General features: G+C 33.7%; 1 protein-coding gene across 1 annotated transcript in view; it reads right to left on the bottom strand.

Annotated features, from left to right (window-relative positions):
• Window positions 1–18,014, bottom strand: part of CDH18 (cadherin 18) — a 341,721-nt gene that overhangs the window by 80,235 nt on the left and 243,472 nt on the right. Inside the window, exon 6 of the mRNA XM_060145999.1 lies at window positions 15,303–15,556. Coding sequence (XP_060001982.1) covers window positions 15,303–15,556 — 254 coding nt within the window. The remainder of the gene's footprint in view (window positions 1–15,302; window positions 15,557–18,014) is intronic.

An 18,014-nucleotide genomic window follows, 5' to 3' on the forward strand; every position in this document is an offset into this window, starting at 1 on the left:
ATTATGAAGCCTAAGGAATTAGAGTTTTGAGATTTTATTTTTAATATCTTAGATCATAGCTGTCAAAAATGAACCAGCGTAAATTGAGGCTATAGTGTATATAACTGGATAAGATGTTTAAAGATATTCTTCAAATTCTACTTTCCCCCTTAACATAAGACTATATAGAGATGATATTTGAGAATGGGAGGAAACACTTATACACATTTATAAGTTATTTAAAAAAGCAAACTGATATGAGATAATAAAGGCTAACATTTATGGATCCCTTACAATACACTATATTGTGCTTTAAATGTGTTCTAAACATTAGTTTACTACATACCCAGAACAACTGGATGAGATAGGTACTATTAATAGACACATTTTTTATAGAGGAGAAAACCAATGCACAGGGTGATGGAGAATTTTATTCAACATCAAAGAGCTAGTTAGTGCAAGAGATTAAAAATTAATACAGTCAACTAAGAAATACTGGGAATTCCCTGGTGGTCCAGTGGTTAGGATACCACACTTCCACTGCAGGGGGTGCAGGTTTGATCCCTGGTCAGGGAACTAAGATCTCACATGCTGCGGAGCATGGCCATAAATAAATAAATAAATGCAAGCACATTAAAAAACAAAACAAAACAAACACTTGTCCCTAAAACAAGTTTAAAAAATTAAGAAATATTTATAAAATCTTTTTTAAAGTAGACAATATTTGAAGATTTACCCATTCATTCAAAGGATATTCATTTGAAGGAGTACAAGTACAAGAAAGATATTCATTTGAAGGAGTACAATAAAAAGAAATATTTAAAAGAGAGGAAATAGCAAGAGCTGAGCATTATTTAGACATGATTTACTTAGGGAAACAAGTAGGCAAAAAAGAAAAAGGAAGCGTTTGCAAGGTAATACTGATTGATGCTCAGAGAATTTAAAATCAGAGGTCAGAGTAAATCAGAGTAAAACTCTAAGCAATTAAAGTCTTCAGGGAAAACATGGGTGTGATCAGTCTTGAAGGATAAGTAACAGGAGAGATGTGTGTTAGAGATTATCTAGAAAGTATAAAATTTAGTAATCTCAGATGAGAGAGAGACAGATATCTTAGCTCTGGTTTGTGAAGTGCGGTGGTATTTTTCAGACCACTATTATTTTGGTATTAGACTAGTAAGAGAGGAAGAAAGAGAGAGGTTTCATGTTGAGATTGTAGGTAGGATACAGACAGAAGTTCCCTCCTTCACTCCCACATTAATGCCCCAGTCAACATTACTACCCCTACACAGTGTTACACTAGAGTAGAATAACTTACTTTAAAATAAAATATTCTTTGATATGGAATGAATATTGATTCAATCATATCATCAACTAAACCAATGAGAGAATGCTTGAGAGAGAGATTAGAGGTGGTTGGTGGGGAAAAATTCAACCCACAGTGCACTTCTGCATGGGTTGTTTTTTGAAGATTAATAGACGAAAAGAATGCCAAGGAGGGTTTACCCAAAACAGATTTCCCAATTTTCAGATATCATAGAGGTAATAACCTCTTCAGGCCACTGAAAAACATCTCCTACATTATTTTCCTCAGTGTATAATAAACTGTAGATCCTGGACTTGATTCATTCACTACGTAAAGATGAATTCTATGGAAATTTTTTTCTAAAATAGATCCACCATACTGTGAAAATGGCATGGATCAATAGTAAAAGAATAAACACAGTCTTGGAAACCAAGTAAAGGTGATGTTCATCACAGATAAAACCACTTCTTAGCCCTATGACCTCTCTGAGCTTTCTTTGTTAGCATAATGGAGATATCACCTACATCATAATTTTATTTTGACAATAAAGTGAGGTAATATATGAAAGTATTTTATGCTTGAGTATCAAGTGATATGCTTCAGTAGATAAATGTTATTTGTCTTAATGTCTCTTAGGATGGTTTTCTCTTCTTTTCCTTTCTTGGAAAACTTGGGTCTATTTTGTTGAGACACTTCAAAAATAGTAAATGCTTTTTTTTTTTTTCATTTATTTGTTGGTTTGTCTTTTTCTTTCTGGCAAAGTATGTGAACACAGTGGGATCTGAATAAGGGTTACTACTGAATGAACAAGAGTCTCCATACAAATAGCATGAACTGCTGTCCATTTCTAAAAAAAAAGAAACCTGTCAGAAAACTAAATTATTTTTAATTTGCTTCTCCATGCACATGAGTCAACTTTCATTTGGAAAGTTTATGAGAATAAAGTTCTTTTTCTTCCACCTGAATAGCATAGGTGTATGACTTTGCCTCATAAGCAAATGAATAAACTAACCAGGCATTCAACAAATATAAAGAAGAACCTGTTAATACCTAATGTAAAACTAAGTAAGGCATTTCATTGTAGCCTTTACTTCTTTTGTAAATATTTTGGTGGAAATAATCAGGCCAATAAGTCATGATGCTTTACTTATCAAGAGCAGCATATTTTCATATAGAGATTACGATTTTATAGATTCCTAACGTTATCCTTTATACATATTCTTAATATTGTGTTTGAAATTTGTTACAATAACTCAGGAAATAAACTTTTTTTTTACAGTGTGTACTTAGTTCGTGTTTTCCTTTCATTGAGAGATATCTAAACATTGCAAAAAGGACAAATAAATGTACACTTTTTGCAGTATTTCATTTAACTTATAGTTCTCAAACTAATTTTAAGTTGTAATACAATTATCATTTTTAACACCCATTTTTTTAGACCTCATGTAGAATCTAAGAAAAAGAGCCACTCTATAGTACATCTAGCTGATGCTTTAGACGAATCTACAGCATATATGACCAAAAGGGTTAGTATGAGGCTGGAAATATCGAGGCAGATTCAAGGGCTACTGTAATACCATGATTACAGCACATTATAACACGACCACCACTATAATCTCACTGCATCCTGCATGAAGTAGGTGTCAAGATAATATCCATTGGGTCGGCCAAAAAGTTCGCTTGGGTTTTTCTGAAGGGAAGCACCCGAACGAACTTTTTGGCCAAACCAATATACTAAATGCTACTTAGGAAATTGTATAATCAATGATCAGTAAGATGTTACCTATGGGGGATTGATAATCTCCTGGCTATAGACCAGAGGAAGTGCAGTTAAGCTTGTGCCAGCTCAGATTTGTCCGCTAGTCCTTTAGAGCCCTCTAATTTGACAATTCCATATTCAAACCCTGACTAATTTCATGCTGGCAGAGAAATGGGTCCTTTTAACACAGGAGATCTTGCAAAGTTGCCACTATAGTTTATAAACATGGGTTACAATTTTTATTCCTACAACTACTCTCTATTCTGTCATTCAATATATGCACCATTTCATATTTCTAGTAAATATGTTTTAGTGCAATGGGCAAAGTGAAAAGAAAACGTATTACATTGAAATAAAATGAAAATTTTTTGTTAAAATTAGAATTTGTGGGCAAACAAATAGGCAGACAAGTTGTGATCACAAGAATCAGTCAATCTCAGTAATGATTACCTCTATTCAAGTATTTTCTTCAACAGAAGCTACTTTAAACAAATTACCCAGTTCATCATTTGACACTCAATTTCCCTTTGATTATATAGGTATAGATTCAAGATAATTATTAGTCATGTTAAAGTACATTAGAAAAGTTATTTTTCACTTCAATAACAAAACTTCAGGCCTCAGAGGCACTTATTATTTTCATTATAGTCTGTCCATTTCACCATAAAAATTAATTTAAAACTTATATAATGGAAATCTATTTTTGCAGTGATTTACTTTGAGAAACATCAGTTGGCTAAAAGTGTAGACGATGTCTTTCAGTTGTCACACTTTTGATACTTGTACATACAGAATGTGAGTGGTTAAGCAAATATATTTGAGATTTTGCCTCCCAAACAGCTGTTTTTGTAAGTTTTACTGACTATGATCAATAGATGGGATAAAGTTTAATCAATATACACCCTTTGGGATATTACAGCAGTTTGGCCTCATCTTTAATTTAACGAAAAGTCACACATCTTCAGTATAGCTCAGATTCATTAAAAAATTTTAAGATTCCCTTAGCTCACTTTGGGGATGCAATTTATTCCACAAGTCATGCATCCAGAAAATAATCTTTCTAAAAAATTAGAACATAGGGATCATTTGTCACTTGATAGTGTATTGTGCTTAATAAAATGGGCAGCACTCAGAGCACATAGATATTTTGGAAAGCTTTTTAACTTCCTGAACCAAACCTCGATCCAAAGAAACAAAAGCACCTAAAGAAGTAAAATCTCTACACAAGAAAATATGTTTCTGTCTGTTATTTATGCCTCTAAGTACCTAAGATTTTAAAAATTCCAATAATATTGAGTTCTGGAAATGCTATTGAACCATTTTAAGCTTTTTTAAAAATTTATTTGAAAAATTTACATGAAAGCTATTTGGATATTTTAGTCTCCAGTCAGTAGACTAACGGACGTCACTAAGCCTGGATTTAGGCATTCATTCCAGGGCTAAATGAGTTACACATGCCCACCCGGAAAATAGGTTCTTCTTCTGTTGTCAGGACTCTGATTTGGGGTGGTTACTGTCACATACTAGGCTATTAGGTAAATTTGAGCCCCAAATGGGAAAATGTTCAGGCGTCTTCTGTATCTTTATTGAAGAATGGTAAAAGTGACCACATTCTATTCAATCTCTATGGTTAGTTAGCTGTGTGATTGGAAGCCAGTCACTCAGGCATCTTAGTCTATGATATCTTCATCTCTGTAAGAACAGGATTGTCTCAGTCATCTTTAGGTCCCTTCACATTCTCAAATGCCATAGTCACATGATGTTTAACAGTAAACAGTATTGTTTACAAACAGTAAAGTACTGGTCAATCTAAATGTGCTAACTTTGTTATCTGCAATGTGATAAATGACAAAACACAAGTCAAAGACAGACTTCCGATTTTAAATGGAAGCCTGCTTTCTAGCTGAACTCAGTTTGCATGAAATGTCCTTAATGAATTATCTCCTTTGTATCAGAAAACTATGACAGTTTTGATGAGGGTATATTAAGGCTTTCTATTAAATGTCCAATTAAGATATTCTTGACTTTCACTAAGCTAAACTTTTATAAATCAATTTGGTCAACAGACTAAAAACTCAGTTTAATATGAATATATTTTGAAACACATTTTCTGAGTATTCTTGTCTTTCTTTTCAGAAGTTTGAATCCTGTATTCAAACTTTCTTAATCAAAAATTTTTACTTTCTTTTTCAAGTTTGCCATATGACCTTGTCATTATTTTGAAATATCTATTTTTTGCTGTTATAACATTCTAAATTAATGAGGTATTCCTAACTGCCATCTCATCATGAGCTATGCAAAAATTTCAGAAATGTGTAAGAAAACAACACATTAATAAGAATTCTATGAATATATTGGAATCATTTATTCTCTGAGGCTACAATTAAACTCAAAACAGGATGAGTAATGACTTCTAATTCTCTGCAACTATTCTTTTTTTTAAGATATTTTAGAAAGATTTTTTTTTAATTTAGCAAATATTTCCAAACCTGATCACAATTTTATTTCTTATGTTAGCATATATATTGGCTATAGTTTCCTAAATAATGTCAAGGTAAGCATTTGAAAAAATTATGCAAGATTTTTAATATTTCTTTCTGATGGCTTTAAAGTTTCTATACAAAGAAAATATTAAAATTTTTACCAATAAATAAATGTATAGATAAATTCAGATTATAAATCAGAGTAGAAAAGAAGCAAAGATGGGAGGGTATACTTACTCATATAAATTCATACTAAGGCTCTTCATCCTACGAGAATTATTAATTGAGGGCTTCAATAATTTCTTTATGTTGCACTAAATCAAGTGGCATAAGTATTTGACTTTACAATATGGAGAAACTCTAAAATAAAGAACAGTTTTCTTTTCGTGAGATGCTAGAGTTAAAAATGGAATTCTCTTCAGCATCTTTTTCCCAGAGTATGAAACACATCTGAACATGGGAAACATTCATTTCCTACTTTGTGATATCAGACTTCTGTAAATGCAGTTTATTATTATTATTAGTTGAAATATAAAAGAGGCAGATTTGGGAGCATTAAATAAACAGGGCTTTTGTAGTAAAGCAAAACTGGGTTTAAATTCTGGATCTGCCACTTTATCACTATGTGAATTTGGCCAAATTACCTGTTTGTACCTCAGTTTCTTCATCTATAAAATGGGACTGATATTGCAGACTCATTAGGGTTGTTACAAGGGTTTGAGGCATGCTGTTACAAACCCCTGGCCCACAGATAGCAAGCAGCAAGTGGTCACTGTTTTCAACAGCCACATGATATAGGGTCACATTTTCAGAAAACTCCCCTGCTTCTCGTGTCCATCATAGGACTTCTCGTCTGTCAGTAGCTACTCAGGAAATTCCTGAATTCTATTTCCAGTATGCCAGCAAGTGAGCACAGCCAGTTTAAATCAAGGTTTCTTCACTACTGTTAAATAGCCTGGTTCTGATTTTATTTTAAGAAAATTGATGATGATATTGCTGTAAATTGCATATCCTTGTTTTGAGTTAAAAAAGACAAAAGCTAGACATGATATGCTCTTAGAAATCTGAAGAATCTTACTAATAGTTTAGAAAATGGGAATACAAAAGACAAGTCAGGAAGCTTTTCACAAATACCTGTGAGACTCAAACTCCCTTTCATTATCAGTTCTACTGATTTGGAGTTAATTGCATTTCAGGGCACATAGCAAGGTACATCTCTCAATGTGCACCTCCTTAATTAGTACAAACATTTGATCCCTGGGAAAGGTGGAAGTATGAGGATTACTTTTGTATTTGTTAATGTTTTCTGCTTTATTCACTGTTTGCACCTAGAGGCCCATGTAAATGACACATTTTTGTTAAAATCAAGAACAAATATTATGTAAGTTATGCCTTCAAACACCAGCTATGGAGTCTGATTATTTTAAGGCAGCTTTGGAAGGATTCATTTTAGTTGTCTAACCAAAACAAAGCAGAAAGAATAATGTACATGCTAATGGATTTGTGCTTCTCAATATTTGCATTTAAAGACAATATATCTGTCACCTTTGCATAGCAACAACTGGGCGAATGTGTGTAACATAGCTGGTGTTCAATTAAATGCTCCCAGTGATATAGAGCAATTACCGAAGCAATTAACAATATAATGGAACATTATATATAATTTGTTTTTTTGTAGTTTTTTACTAAATGAAACGTATTTTGAAATATTCACATGAATACACATATATGTGAAACATACATGCTGGTATGCATTTCCCAAAAATATATTTTCAAAATTTCTTTCCATGAGTATAATTAGCACCCCCATTTTACCAATGTACTACCCAGTTTGGTGTACTCTGGGTGAGGGTTTTTCAAACACTGATATTCCAGACCAGATAATTCTCTGTTGTGGGGACTCACTTGTGAGTTGTAGGATGTTCAGAACCACCCCTGACCTCTACCTGCAACATTGAAACAAGTTTGTCCTTGACCTCAATTTTTCCTCCTTTGCCCTACCTTTTAGGAACATATATTCCACCCTTTACAGCATTCTGAAATTTCATTATTATTTATTTTGAAATGCAAATCTTCCTATCACTGTTTCTTATTAAACTCACTCATGCAACTCTGATTTATCTTTTCCCCCCACTGACACTGTTGTCACGATAAATTTCCAAGATGTCATTTGGAAAGCCTTTTCCAAGCACAAAGTGCAAAGCCTTTTCATGATCTCTCTAAAGCATCTTTTTACAACCTCATTATTTGCTATTCCCGCACAGGTAACCTAAGCTCCTTGTGTACACAACAAACTGCAGTTATGTTCTCTCTTCTTCACCTGTCTAATCTTAACCTGGGTTTTGAGCTTCAATTCAATCTTCCTCAACTCATTCCTTCCAGAAGATGTCAGGCATACTTATTCCCTACATATGTATCAGACTTTTATCACCCTTATGAAAGGATGTAAATTTTTTCTCTCCACTGGACTTCAAGCTGCTCTGTGTGTGTGCATTTGTTTAATTTCTTTATCCTGAGGAATATCATAATATTTGCATATAAAAGGTGCTTTAAATATCACTTTTAAAAATCAATGTACCTCCCACCTCCTTTAATTAAAAATATAGACTGCATCATTAATATCAAGTTTTAGTTTTTTAAAAAAAGTCTTATCAACGTTTATCAAATATTTCCACATCAAACTCACAGCAGGAAATATTTTTACTATCAAAAGCTGTTGGCTCCTTTTGGTAAATGGCTACATTTATAAATATCTTTATAATGTTAACTTTCAATGTAGACACATTTTCCTTATTAAGTGTCAAAAATGCTATTAAAATATGGCATTCTATGGAATGATGAAGCATCGTGGTCTTTCCTGTGCTTGGACAAATAAGCATATCAACTTCTGCTTTCATCGCTTAATTAAAGATCAATTTTCACAACTGGGTTTATGCCTATTATATCGTATACTTTGTCTATCCTGCTTCAAGCAATGTCCAGCTCTTTCTCTCAGTGTGACAGAAGGGTTCTCAACTAACAAGTTAATGTTACTGCATTCACAGTTGAAGCAGAATTGTTTAATACATACCTCTGTGCTTGGAAAATTGTTTCTCTCCAGGCATGAGTGCTGTAGCCATTATTTAAAAACTTAAGAACAATCATGCTTATATAAAAGGAAATGGAAACACTTTACAAAACATTACATAGATATCAAGGAGAATACTTATCATATTAGCTTTTGTTAAAATGGATGAGAACTAAAGAAAGTGAGAAGACAAACTTGAGAAAAAGTAGACAGATTTGTTTCAGAGTTCAGACTTTCTAGAGGCTTAGAATTATCTGAGGGTATAAATACAGGGTAAGTAAAGAGTTTTATACATTATGCAATTCTTTGATTTTGTCATAATTGAGACCAAAAAAAAACCCAAACACCCTCCTTATTATGCAAGGAAACCTTTAATTATCTCTGCATGACATATGACAATAATAAAATATTAGTCAGTGAGCACGTACTGACTATGCTAAGTAATTTCTGTCAACCTAATTTAATTCCCTCAATATATGTATGCAACATTATTATTCCTTGTTCATATATTTTATATCAAAACTCAGCAAGGTTGAATGACTGTATAAGATGACACAGTTAGTAAATCAAGTCACCAGAATTCCCACATTGGTCTTCCTGTCTTCAGAAGTGAGTCTCTAACTTGACTTGGACAAGTTAGAATTAATTGAATGACTATTATGTGCAGGCCACTCTGCTTAGCACTTAAAGCACATAGCTTGAAACAATCTCGCAGTAACTCTGAGAGATAGATATCTGTGGTGTTCTTTCACAAATAAGGAAAAGTAATTTCCTAAAGGTTTATAGCCATGGTGGCAAAACAAGGAGTCAGAGCTGAATGTTTATTCCCAAGCCCTCATTTGTGTGTGTGTGTAGTTATACTTCCTATTGCTAAGATACCAAACATTCTCTACTTTGTGATTAAATATTTCTCTCTAAATGTTTCCAGTCAGTTATGCTTTCATCTATTAAGTCAAATGGAAAAAACTCATCTGTGTGGTCACCAATATATTCATGGAGATAGCTACATGTATGCTAAATTTGACAGAAATCCATCTGTTATTTATTCAGTTAAATAATCAGCTAAGATTATAGTTGAATTATATTAATAGAAAATAACATGGATGGGATGTGTAGCTGTGATAGTTTGTCTCTGTGGCTCCAGGAGAAGAGTGTCTCTGAATAAAGATGCCAAAAATGTGAAGTGACTAGATGGGAGCTAAGAGATAAAACTAGGGAATGAGAGCTTGCAAAATATTGGTTCCCAGGGTGGAGGTCTAGCCTGAGCTCCTGTGGTGGGAGTCCAAACCACTGGACTAAGAGAGAACCCCAGACTCCAGGGAATAATAATTGGAGTGAGGCCTCCCAGAGGACCTCATCTCAGCACAAAGACCCGGCTCTATCGAACTGCCTGCAAACTCCAGTGCTGGACATCTCAGGCCAAACAACCAGCAAGACAGGAATACAGCACCACCCATTAAAAAAAAAAGTGACAGACGAAGGAAAAAGGTAAAAACCTAAAAGACCAAATAAATGAAGGCAAAATAGGCAACCTACCTGAAAAAGAATTAAGAGTAATGATAGTAAAGATGATCCAAAATCTCAGAAACAGAATGGAGAAAATATAAGAAACATTTAACAAGCATCTAGAATAACTAAAGAGGAAACAAAGTGATGAATGACACAATTACTGAAATTAAAAATACTCTAGAAGGAATCAATATCAGAATAACTGAGGTAGAAGAACAGATAAGTGAACTGGAAGATAAAATGGTGGAAATAACTGTCAGGGAGCAGAATAAAGAAAAAAGAATGAAAAGAATTGAGGACAGTCACAAAGACTTCTGGGACAACATTAAATGCACCAACATGCAAATTATAGGGGTCCAAGAAGAAGAAGAGAAAAAGAAAGAGTTTGAGAAAATATTTGAAGAGATTATAGTGGAAAACTTTCCTAACATGGGAAAATAAATGGTCAATCAAGTCCAAGAAGAACAGAGAGTACAATACAGGATAAACCCAAAGAGAAACACACTGAGACCCACATTAATCAAAGAATCAAAAAGTAAATACAAAGAAAAAATATTAAAAGCAGCAATGGGAAAAGCAAAAAATAACGTACACGGGAATCCCTATAAGGTTAATAGCTGATTTTTCAGCAGTAATTCTGCAAGCCAGAAGGGAGTGGCAGGACATATTTAAAGTGATGAAAGGGAAAAACCTAAACCAAGATTAATATACCCAGCAAGGATCTCATTCAGATTTGATGGAGAAATTAAAACTTTTAGATAAACAAAAGTTAAGAGAATTCTGCACCACCAAACGAGCTTCACAACAAATGCTAAAGGAACTTCTCTAGGCAGGAAACACAAGAGCAGGAAAAGAACTACAATAACAAACCCCAAACAATTAAGAAAATGGTAATAGGAACATATATCTTGATAATAACTTTAAATATAAATGGACTAAATGCTCCAACCAAAAGACATAGACTGGCTGAATGGATACAAAAACAAGACCTGAATATACGCTATCTACAACAGACCCACTTCAGACCTAGAGACCCACACAAACTGAAAGTGAGGGGATGAAAAAAGATATTGCATGCAAATGGAAATCAACAAAAAGCTGGAGTAGCAATTCTCATATCAGACAAAGTAGACTTTAAAATAAAGACTATTATAAGAGACAAAGAATGTCACTACATAATGATCAAGGGATCAATGTAAGAAGAAGATATAACAATTGTAAATATTTATGCACCAAACATAGGAGCACCTCAATACATATGGCAAATGTTAACAGCCATACAAGGGAAAATTGACATTAGCACAATAACAGTAGGGGACTTTAACATCCCACTTTAACCAATGGACATATCAGCCAAAATGAAAATAAATAAGGAAACACAAGCTTTAAATGATACATTAAAAAAGATGGACTTAACTGCTATTTATAGGACATTCCCTCCAGAAAAAACTGACTACACTTTCTTCTCAAGTGCTCATAGAACATTCTCCAGGATAGATCATATCTTGGGCCACAAATCAAGCCTTGGTAAATTTAAGAAAATTGAAATCTTATCAAGTATCATTTCTGACCACAACACTATGAGACTAAATATCAGATACAGGAAAAAAAAAAAACTGCAAAAAATACAAAGACATGGAGGCTAAACAATACATTACTAAATAACCAAGAGATCACTGAAGAAATCAAAGAGAAAAAAAAAAAACATACCTAGAAACAAATGACAATGAAAACACGATGACCCAAAATCTATGCAATGCAGCAAAAGCAGTCCTAAGAGGGAAGTTTATAGCAATACAATCCTATCTCAAGAAACAAGAAAAATCTCACACAAACCACCTAAACTTACACCTAAAGCATTTAGAGAAAGAAGAACAAAAAATTCCCAGAGTTAGCAGAGGAAAGAAATCATGAAGATTGGATCAGAAATAAATGAAAATGAAATAAAGGAAACAATAGCAAAGATCAATAAAATAAAAGATGGTTATTTGAGAAGAAAAACAAAATTGATAAACCATTAGCCAGACTCATCAAGAAAAAAGGGAGAAGACTCAAATCAACAGAATTAGAAATGAAAAAGGAGAAGTAACAACTGACACTGCAGAAATACAAAGGATCATGAGATTACTACAAGCAACTCTATGCCAATAAAATGGACAACCTGAAAGAAATGGACAAATTCTTAGAAAAACACAACCTTCTGAGACTGAACTAGGAAGAAATAGAAAATATAAACAGACTGACCACAAGCACTGAAATTGAAATTGTGATTAAAAACCTTCCAACAAACAAAAGCCCAGGAACAGCTGACTTCACAGGTGAATTTTATTAAACATTTAGAGAAGAACTAACACCTATCCCTGTCAAACTCTTCCAAAATATAGCAGAGGGAGGAACACTCCCAAACTCATTCTACAAGGCAACATCACCCTGACACCAAAACCAGACAAAGATGTTACAAAAAAAGAAAACTACAGGTCAGTATCTCTGATGAATATGGATGCAAAAATCCTCAACAAAATACTGGCAAACAGAATCCAACAGCACATTAAAAGGATCATACACCATGATCAAGTGGGGTTTACCCCAGGAATGTAAGGATACTCCAATATATGCAAGTCAATTAATGTGATACACTATATTAATAAATTGAAGGATTAAAACCATAGGATAATCTCAATAGATGAAGAAAAAACTTTTGACAAAATTCAACACTGATTTATGATTAAAACACTCCAGAAAGTAGGCATAGAGGGAATCTACCTCAACATAATAAAGGCCATATATGACAAACCCACAGCCAACATTGTTCTCCATGGTGAAAAACTGAAACCATTTCCTCTAAGATCAGGAACAAGACAAGGTTGCCTACTCTCACCACTATTATTCAACATAGATTTGGAAGTTGTAGCCACAGGAATCAGAGAAGAAAAAGAAATAAAAGGAAACCAAATTGTAAAAGAAGAAGTAAAACTGACACTGTTTGAAAATGACATGATATGATACATAGAGAATTCTAAAGATGCTACCAGAAAACTACTAGAGCTAATCAATGAATTTGGTAGAGTAGCAGGATACAAAATTAATGCATTGAAATCTCTGGCATTCCTATACACTAATGATGAAAAATCTGAAAGAGAAATTAAGGAAACACTCCCATTTACCATTGTAACAAAAAGAATAAAATACCTAGGAATAAACCTACCTAGGGAGACAAAAACCTGTAGGCAGAAAACTATAAGGTACTGATGAAAGAAATTAAAGATGATACATACAGATGGAGAGATATACCATGTTCTTGGATTGGAAGAATCAACATTTTGAAAATTACTATATTACCCAAAGCAATCTACAGATTCAATGCAATGCCTATCAAACTACCAATGGCATTTTTTACAGAACTAGAACGAAACATTTCATAGTTTGTATGGAAACACAAAAGACCTCGAATAGCCAAAGCAATCTTGAGAAAGAAAAACAGAGCTGGAGGAATCAGGCTCCCTGTCTTCAGACTATACTACAAAGCTACAGTAATCAAGACAGTATGGCACTTGCTCAAAAACAGAAATATAGATCAATGGAACAGGATAGAAAGCCGAGACATAAACCCAAGCACATATGGTCACCTTATCTTTGATAAAGGAGGCAAGAGTATACAAGGGAGAAAAGACAGCCTCTTCAATAAGTGGTGCTGGGAGAACTGGACAGCTACATGTAAAAGACAGAAATTAGAACACTCCATAACACCATACACAAAAATAAACTCAAAACGGATTAAAGACCTAAATATAAGGCCAGACAATAAAAAGTACTTACAGGAAAACATAGGCAGAATACTCTATGTTATAAATCACAGCAAGATCCATTTTGACCCACCTCCTAGAGAAATGGTAATAAAAACAAAAATATACAATTGGGACCTAATGAAACAAAAGCTTTTGCACAGCAAAGGAAACCATAAACAAGATGAAAAGACAACCCTCAGAATGGGATAAAATATTTGCAAATGAAGTAAGTGACAAAGGATTAATCTCAAAATATGCAAGCAGCTCATGCAGCTCAATATCAAAACAACAAAAAACCCAATAGAAAAATGGGCAGAAGACCTAAATAGACATTTCTCCAAAGAAGATATACAAATTGCCAACAAACACATGAAAAGATGCCCAACACCACTAATTATTAGAGAAATGCAAATCAAAACTACAATGAGGTATCACCTCACACCAGTCAGAATGGCCATCATCAAAATATCTAGAAACAATAAATGCTGGAGAGGATGTGGAGAAAAGGGACCCCTCTTGCACTGTTGGTGGGAATGTAAATTGATACAACCACTGTGGAGAACAGTATGGAGGTTCCTTAAAAAACTAAAAATAGAACTACCTTATGAGCCCGCAATCCCACTGCTGGGCATATACTCTGAGAAAACCATAATTCAAAAAGAGTCATGTACCACAATGTTCATTGCGATCTATTTACAATAGCCAGGACATGGAAGCACCCTAAGTGTCCATCGACAGATGAATGGATAAAGAAGATGTGACACATATATAAAATGGAATATTATTCAGCCATAAAAAGGAACAAAAGTGAGTTATTTGTAATGAAGTGGATGAACCTAGAGTCTATCATTCAGAGTGAAGTAAGTCAGAAAGAGTAAAACAATTACTGTATGCTAACACATATATATGGAATCTAAAAAAAAAAAAAGGTTCTGATGAACCTAGGGGCAGGACAGGAATAAAGACGCAGATGTAGAGAATGGACTTGATGACATGGGGAGGGGGAAGAGTAAGCTCAGACGAAGTAAGAGAGTGGCAGTGACATATATACACTACCAAATGTAAAATAAATAGCTAGTGGGAAGCAGCTGCATAGCACAGGGAGATCAGCTGGGTGCTTTGCAACCACCTAGAGGGGTGGGATAATGAGGGTAGGAGGGAGATGCAAGAGGGAGGGGATATGGTGATATACGTATGCATATAGCCAATTCACTTTTTTATACAGCAGAAACAAACACACCATTGTAAAGCAATCATACTCCAATAAAGTTGTTAAAAAAAAAGAATACAATGGTATATATGCAAAAAAAAAAGAAAACATAGAAAATAAATATTTTAAATATTATTTAATTCATTTTAAATTACTGTGAGAGTCAATAAAATCTGTATATGTCTAAAAGATGGAAGTATACCATACCTTACTAAGCTGTTAGCACTGTCGGGATCTTGTGCCAAAACTGTGCCAACAACAGTCCCAATCTTGGCATTTTCATAGACTTCCATGACATAGGAAGGCATGGAAAATAGTGGTGGTTCATCTACATCCCCAACAATGATCTTCAGCATGGTAGCATCTTTAAAAGGACCCAAGTGAGAAAAGCGAAAATCAAGATGTGTATTGGCTCCTTCTATGTTGAGGGTATATGACTTCTTTTTCTCATAGTTCAGTGGCTGTGGGAAAAAAAAAATAAGATTTCCAATATTATGACTACCATCACCTGTTAAACAAATATTTTATTTTCCTTTTTTTGAAACAAACAAACAAACATGAATAGGTTTAGGTCAATCTACTTGCATTTATAAAGAAACTATGAAGTTTATCTTAACAGTGACACCTAAAGCAGAAATCATGGAAACTCAAGTCTGAATCAATTGTGATTTTTCAGAACCATAAATATGATGATAACTAGCAACAAAAGGAAATTTCCCACAGTCAAACAAATATTGATTTTTGCAGACTCATTCTTAGTCTCCTCTGGTAACTTCTTTCTATCTCCTCTTCAGCTTAAATTATTAATGTTTAAAATATTTGCTACTAATTTGAGAAATTTAAAAAAATACATTTTTTTATTTTGCATTAAACAATTTATCTCATATCATTGATTTTTATCTATTATCATCTTATTTTCATCTTGCTGGTTTTAAACTTGGTATCTTATTTTAAAATTGGATAAATGTTTACATTTTCAGTGCAACAATATTTTCTTGAAATTTTAGCAGAAGATTTTATACAGACTTTTGAATTTCATTTTTGTTGTTTTAATTGTATTATTTTTTTAATTTCTTTTTTGCTGCTAATACCATTTCATGTATTAGTTTTGTTTTTTATTCCCTTTATTATTATGTTTTGATCAACTTTATTTTTTATTACAGTATTCTGTTCATTTTTAGTTTTATTTTTTAGGTTTGAATTTACATTAATAGTTTGTCATAATGTTTTATTTTTTTCTTATTTTTTAAATCACCCAGCCAATTTTTTTTCTATTAATCATATATGTCAGGAGTCATGAATTTGGCTTAGCATACAATAATGAATAAAAATAAGGTCAGTCTAGTGTTTTGTCCCAGGGAATATATGGTCTATTATAAGATTTATAGACATTCATAGCACTGTACATTTAGTGTTCTATGACATAGTAGGTATTATGAAAATAATAAGGATACAAACATAGATACAGAAGTGGGTGAGCAGGTAGGTAATATTTGCAAGAGGAAGTACCTTTTTAGGTAAGAACTGAAGGTTTTGAAAGTGTTAAACATGACGCACATAGGCTCTGTGACATAAAATGAGCTTAGATTTAGGATTAGCCACATCAAAAGTCTCCATGTTGATGCTAGTGCAGGTGATACAGATATCAGCCTTTATTTTGAGCATTGTGAATTACCTATAGATTAACACCTATGAAAAGAAACAATAGATATTTTTTCATCCCTATTTCTGCCACTGATTTTTCAGTAGCCTGCTTCAATCTTGCAGCCTTCTTTCTTGGCAGGATCAAAGTATGATCATTCCCTATGGAGGAACTCAGATATTTTCCTTTACCCTAAGAGCCAAGGAGAATTTGTAGAGTATCCTTAACGGGATCTTATAAACAGAAGATCAGTCCTACTGATGATTATTTCCCTTATTTTTTCTGAATTGCCTTAGAAAATTGGCCTTTCCAAAGACTGGAGATTGCATAGAAGGAAAAACAAACATTTAATTTCCAAACCAGATACTAAGAACCTAGAATACTTCTCAGGGCCATGGATGAGACTGGGTCATTACAATATTTTACAAGTGTTTATAAGACAAAATAAAATTTTAAATAATGTTAAAACTAAAATTCTTAAATATGAACCATATATATGATACATATACATTTATATATGGTGCAGATATTATGTATTTTAGATTTATATACTTTAAAGAAGGGATAATTGATCTGAAGTTTATAACCCACCAAGTGGGATTCATTTCCTTCTCAGGGAATTAAAACTAGAAATGAATTGCCAAAGTAACTAACATCCATCTTGTTTGGCAGATTGTATTACTTTCAGTTGGACCCACAGATTTATTGTACTTCTTTCCTTGACTCCTCTCTCCTTAACATTAGTAAATAAGAATGTCTTGGGCTAATTCAAGAAGTCTCATCCAAATTTAAATCACCTGTTCTAGAAATGGTACACACTTTCTGCCTATCAAGAATTAGGTGCACAACAACTACTGAGCCCATGTGCTGCAACTACTGAAGCCCACGCGCTTAGAGCCAGTGCTCGGCAACAAGAGAAGCCACCGCAATGAGAAGCCCACACACTGCAACGAAGAGTAGCTTCCTCTTGCCACAACTAGAGAAAGCCTGTGTGCAGCAACAAAGACCTAACGCAGCCAAAAATAAATATAAAATAAATTAAAAAAAAAAAAAGAATTAGGTGCACAGGTGTGGTCCCCTTGGTGCAGAGGAACATGGACTGTCAGAATCCAGGCATTTTGCTCATGGAAAGCAACACCCTTGGCAGGTTTACTACTTGTTTAAGATCAGTGTAATTTTTTAGACTCAATCTGCTGCATCTGGTAGACTATAATGACTAAGGTTCATTGAGAGTCAGAAAGACTCTCATTGAAATTTGTGGGGATATTTTTGGCCAC

This window comes from Lagenorhynchus albirostris, chromosome 3 (genome assembly GCF_949774975.1).
Source record: "Lagenorhynchus albirostris chromosome 3, mLagAlb1.1, whole genome shotgun sequence".
Classification (NCBI taxonomy): Eukaryota; Metazoa; Chordata; class Mammalia; order Artiodactyla; family Delphinidae; genus Lagenorhynchus; species Lagenorhynchus albirostris.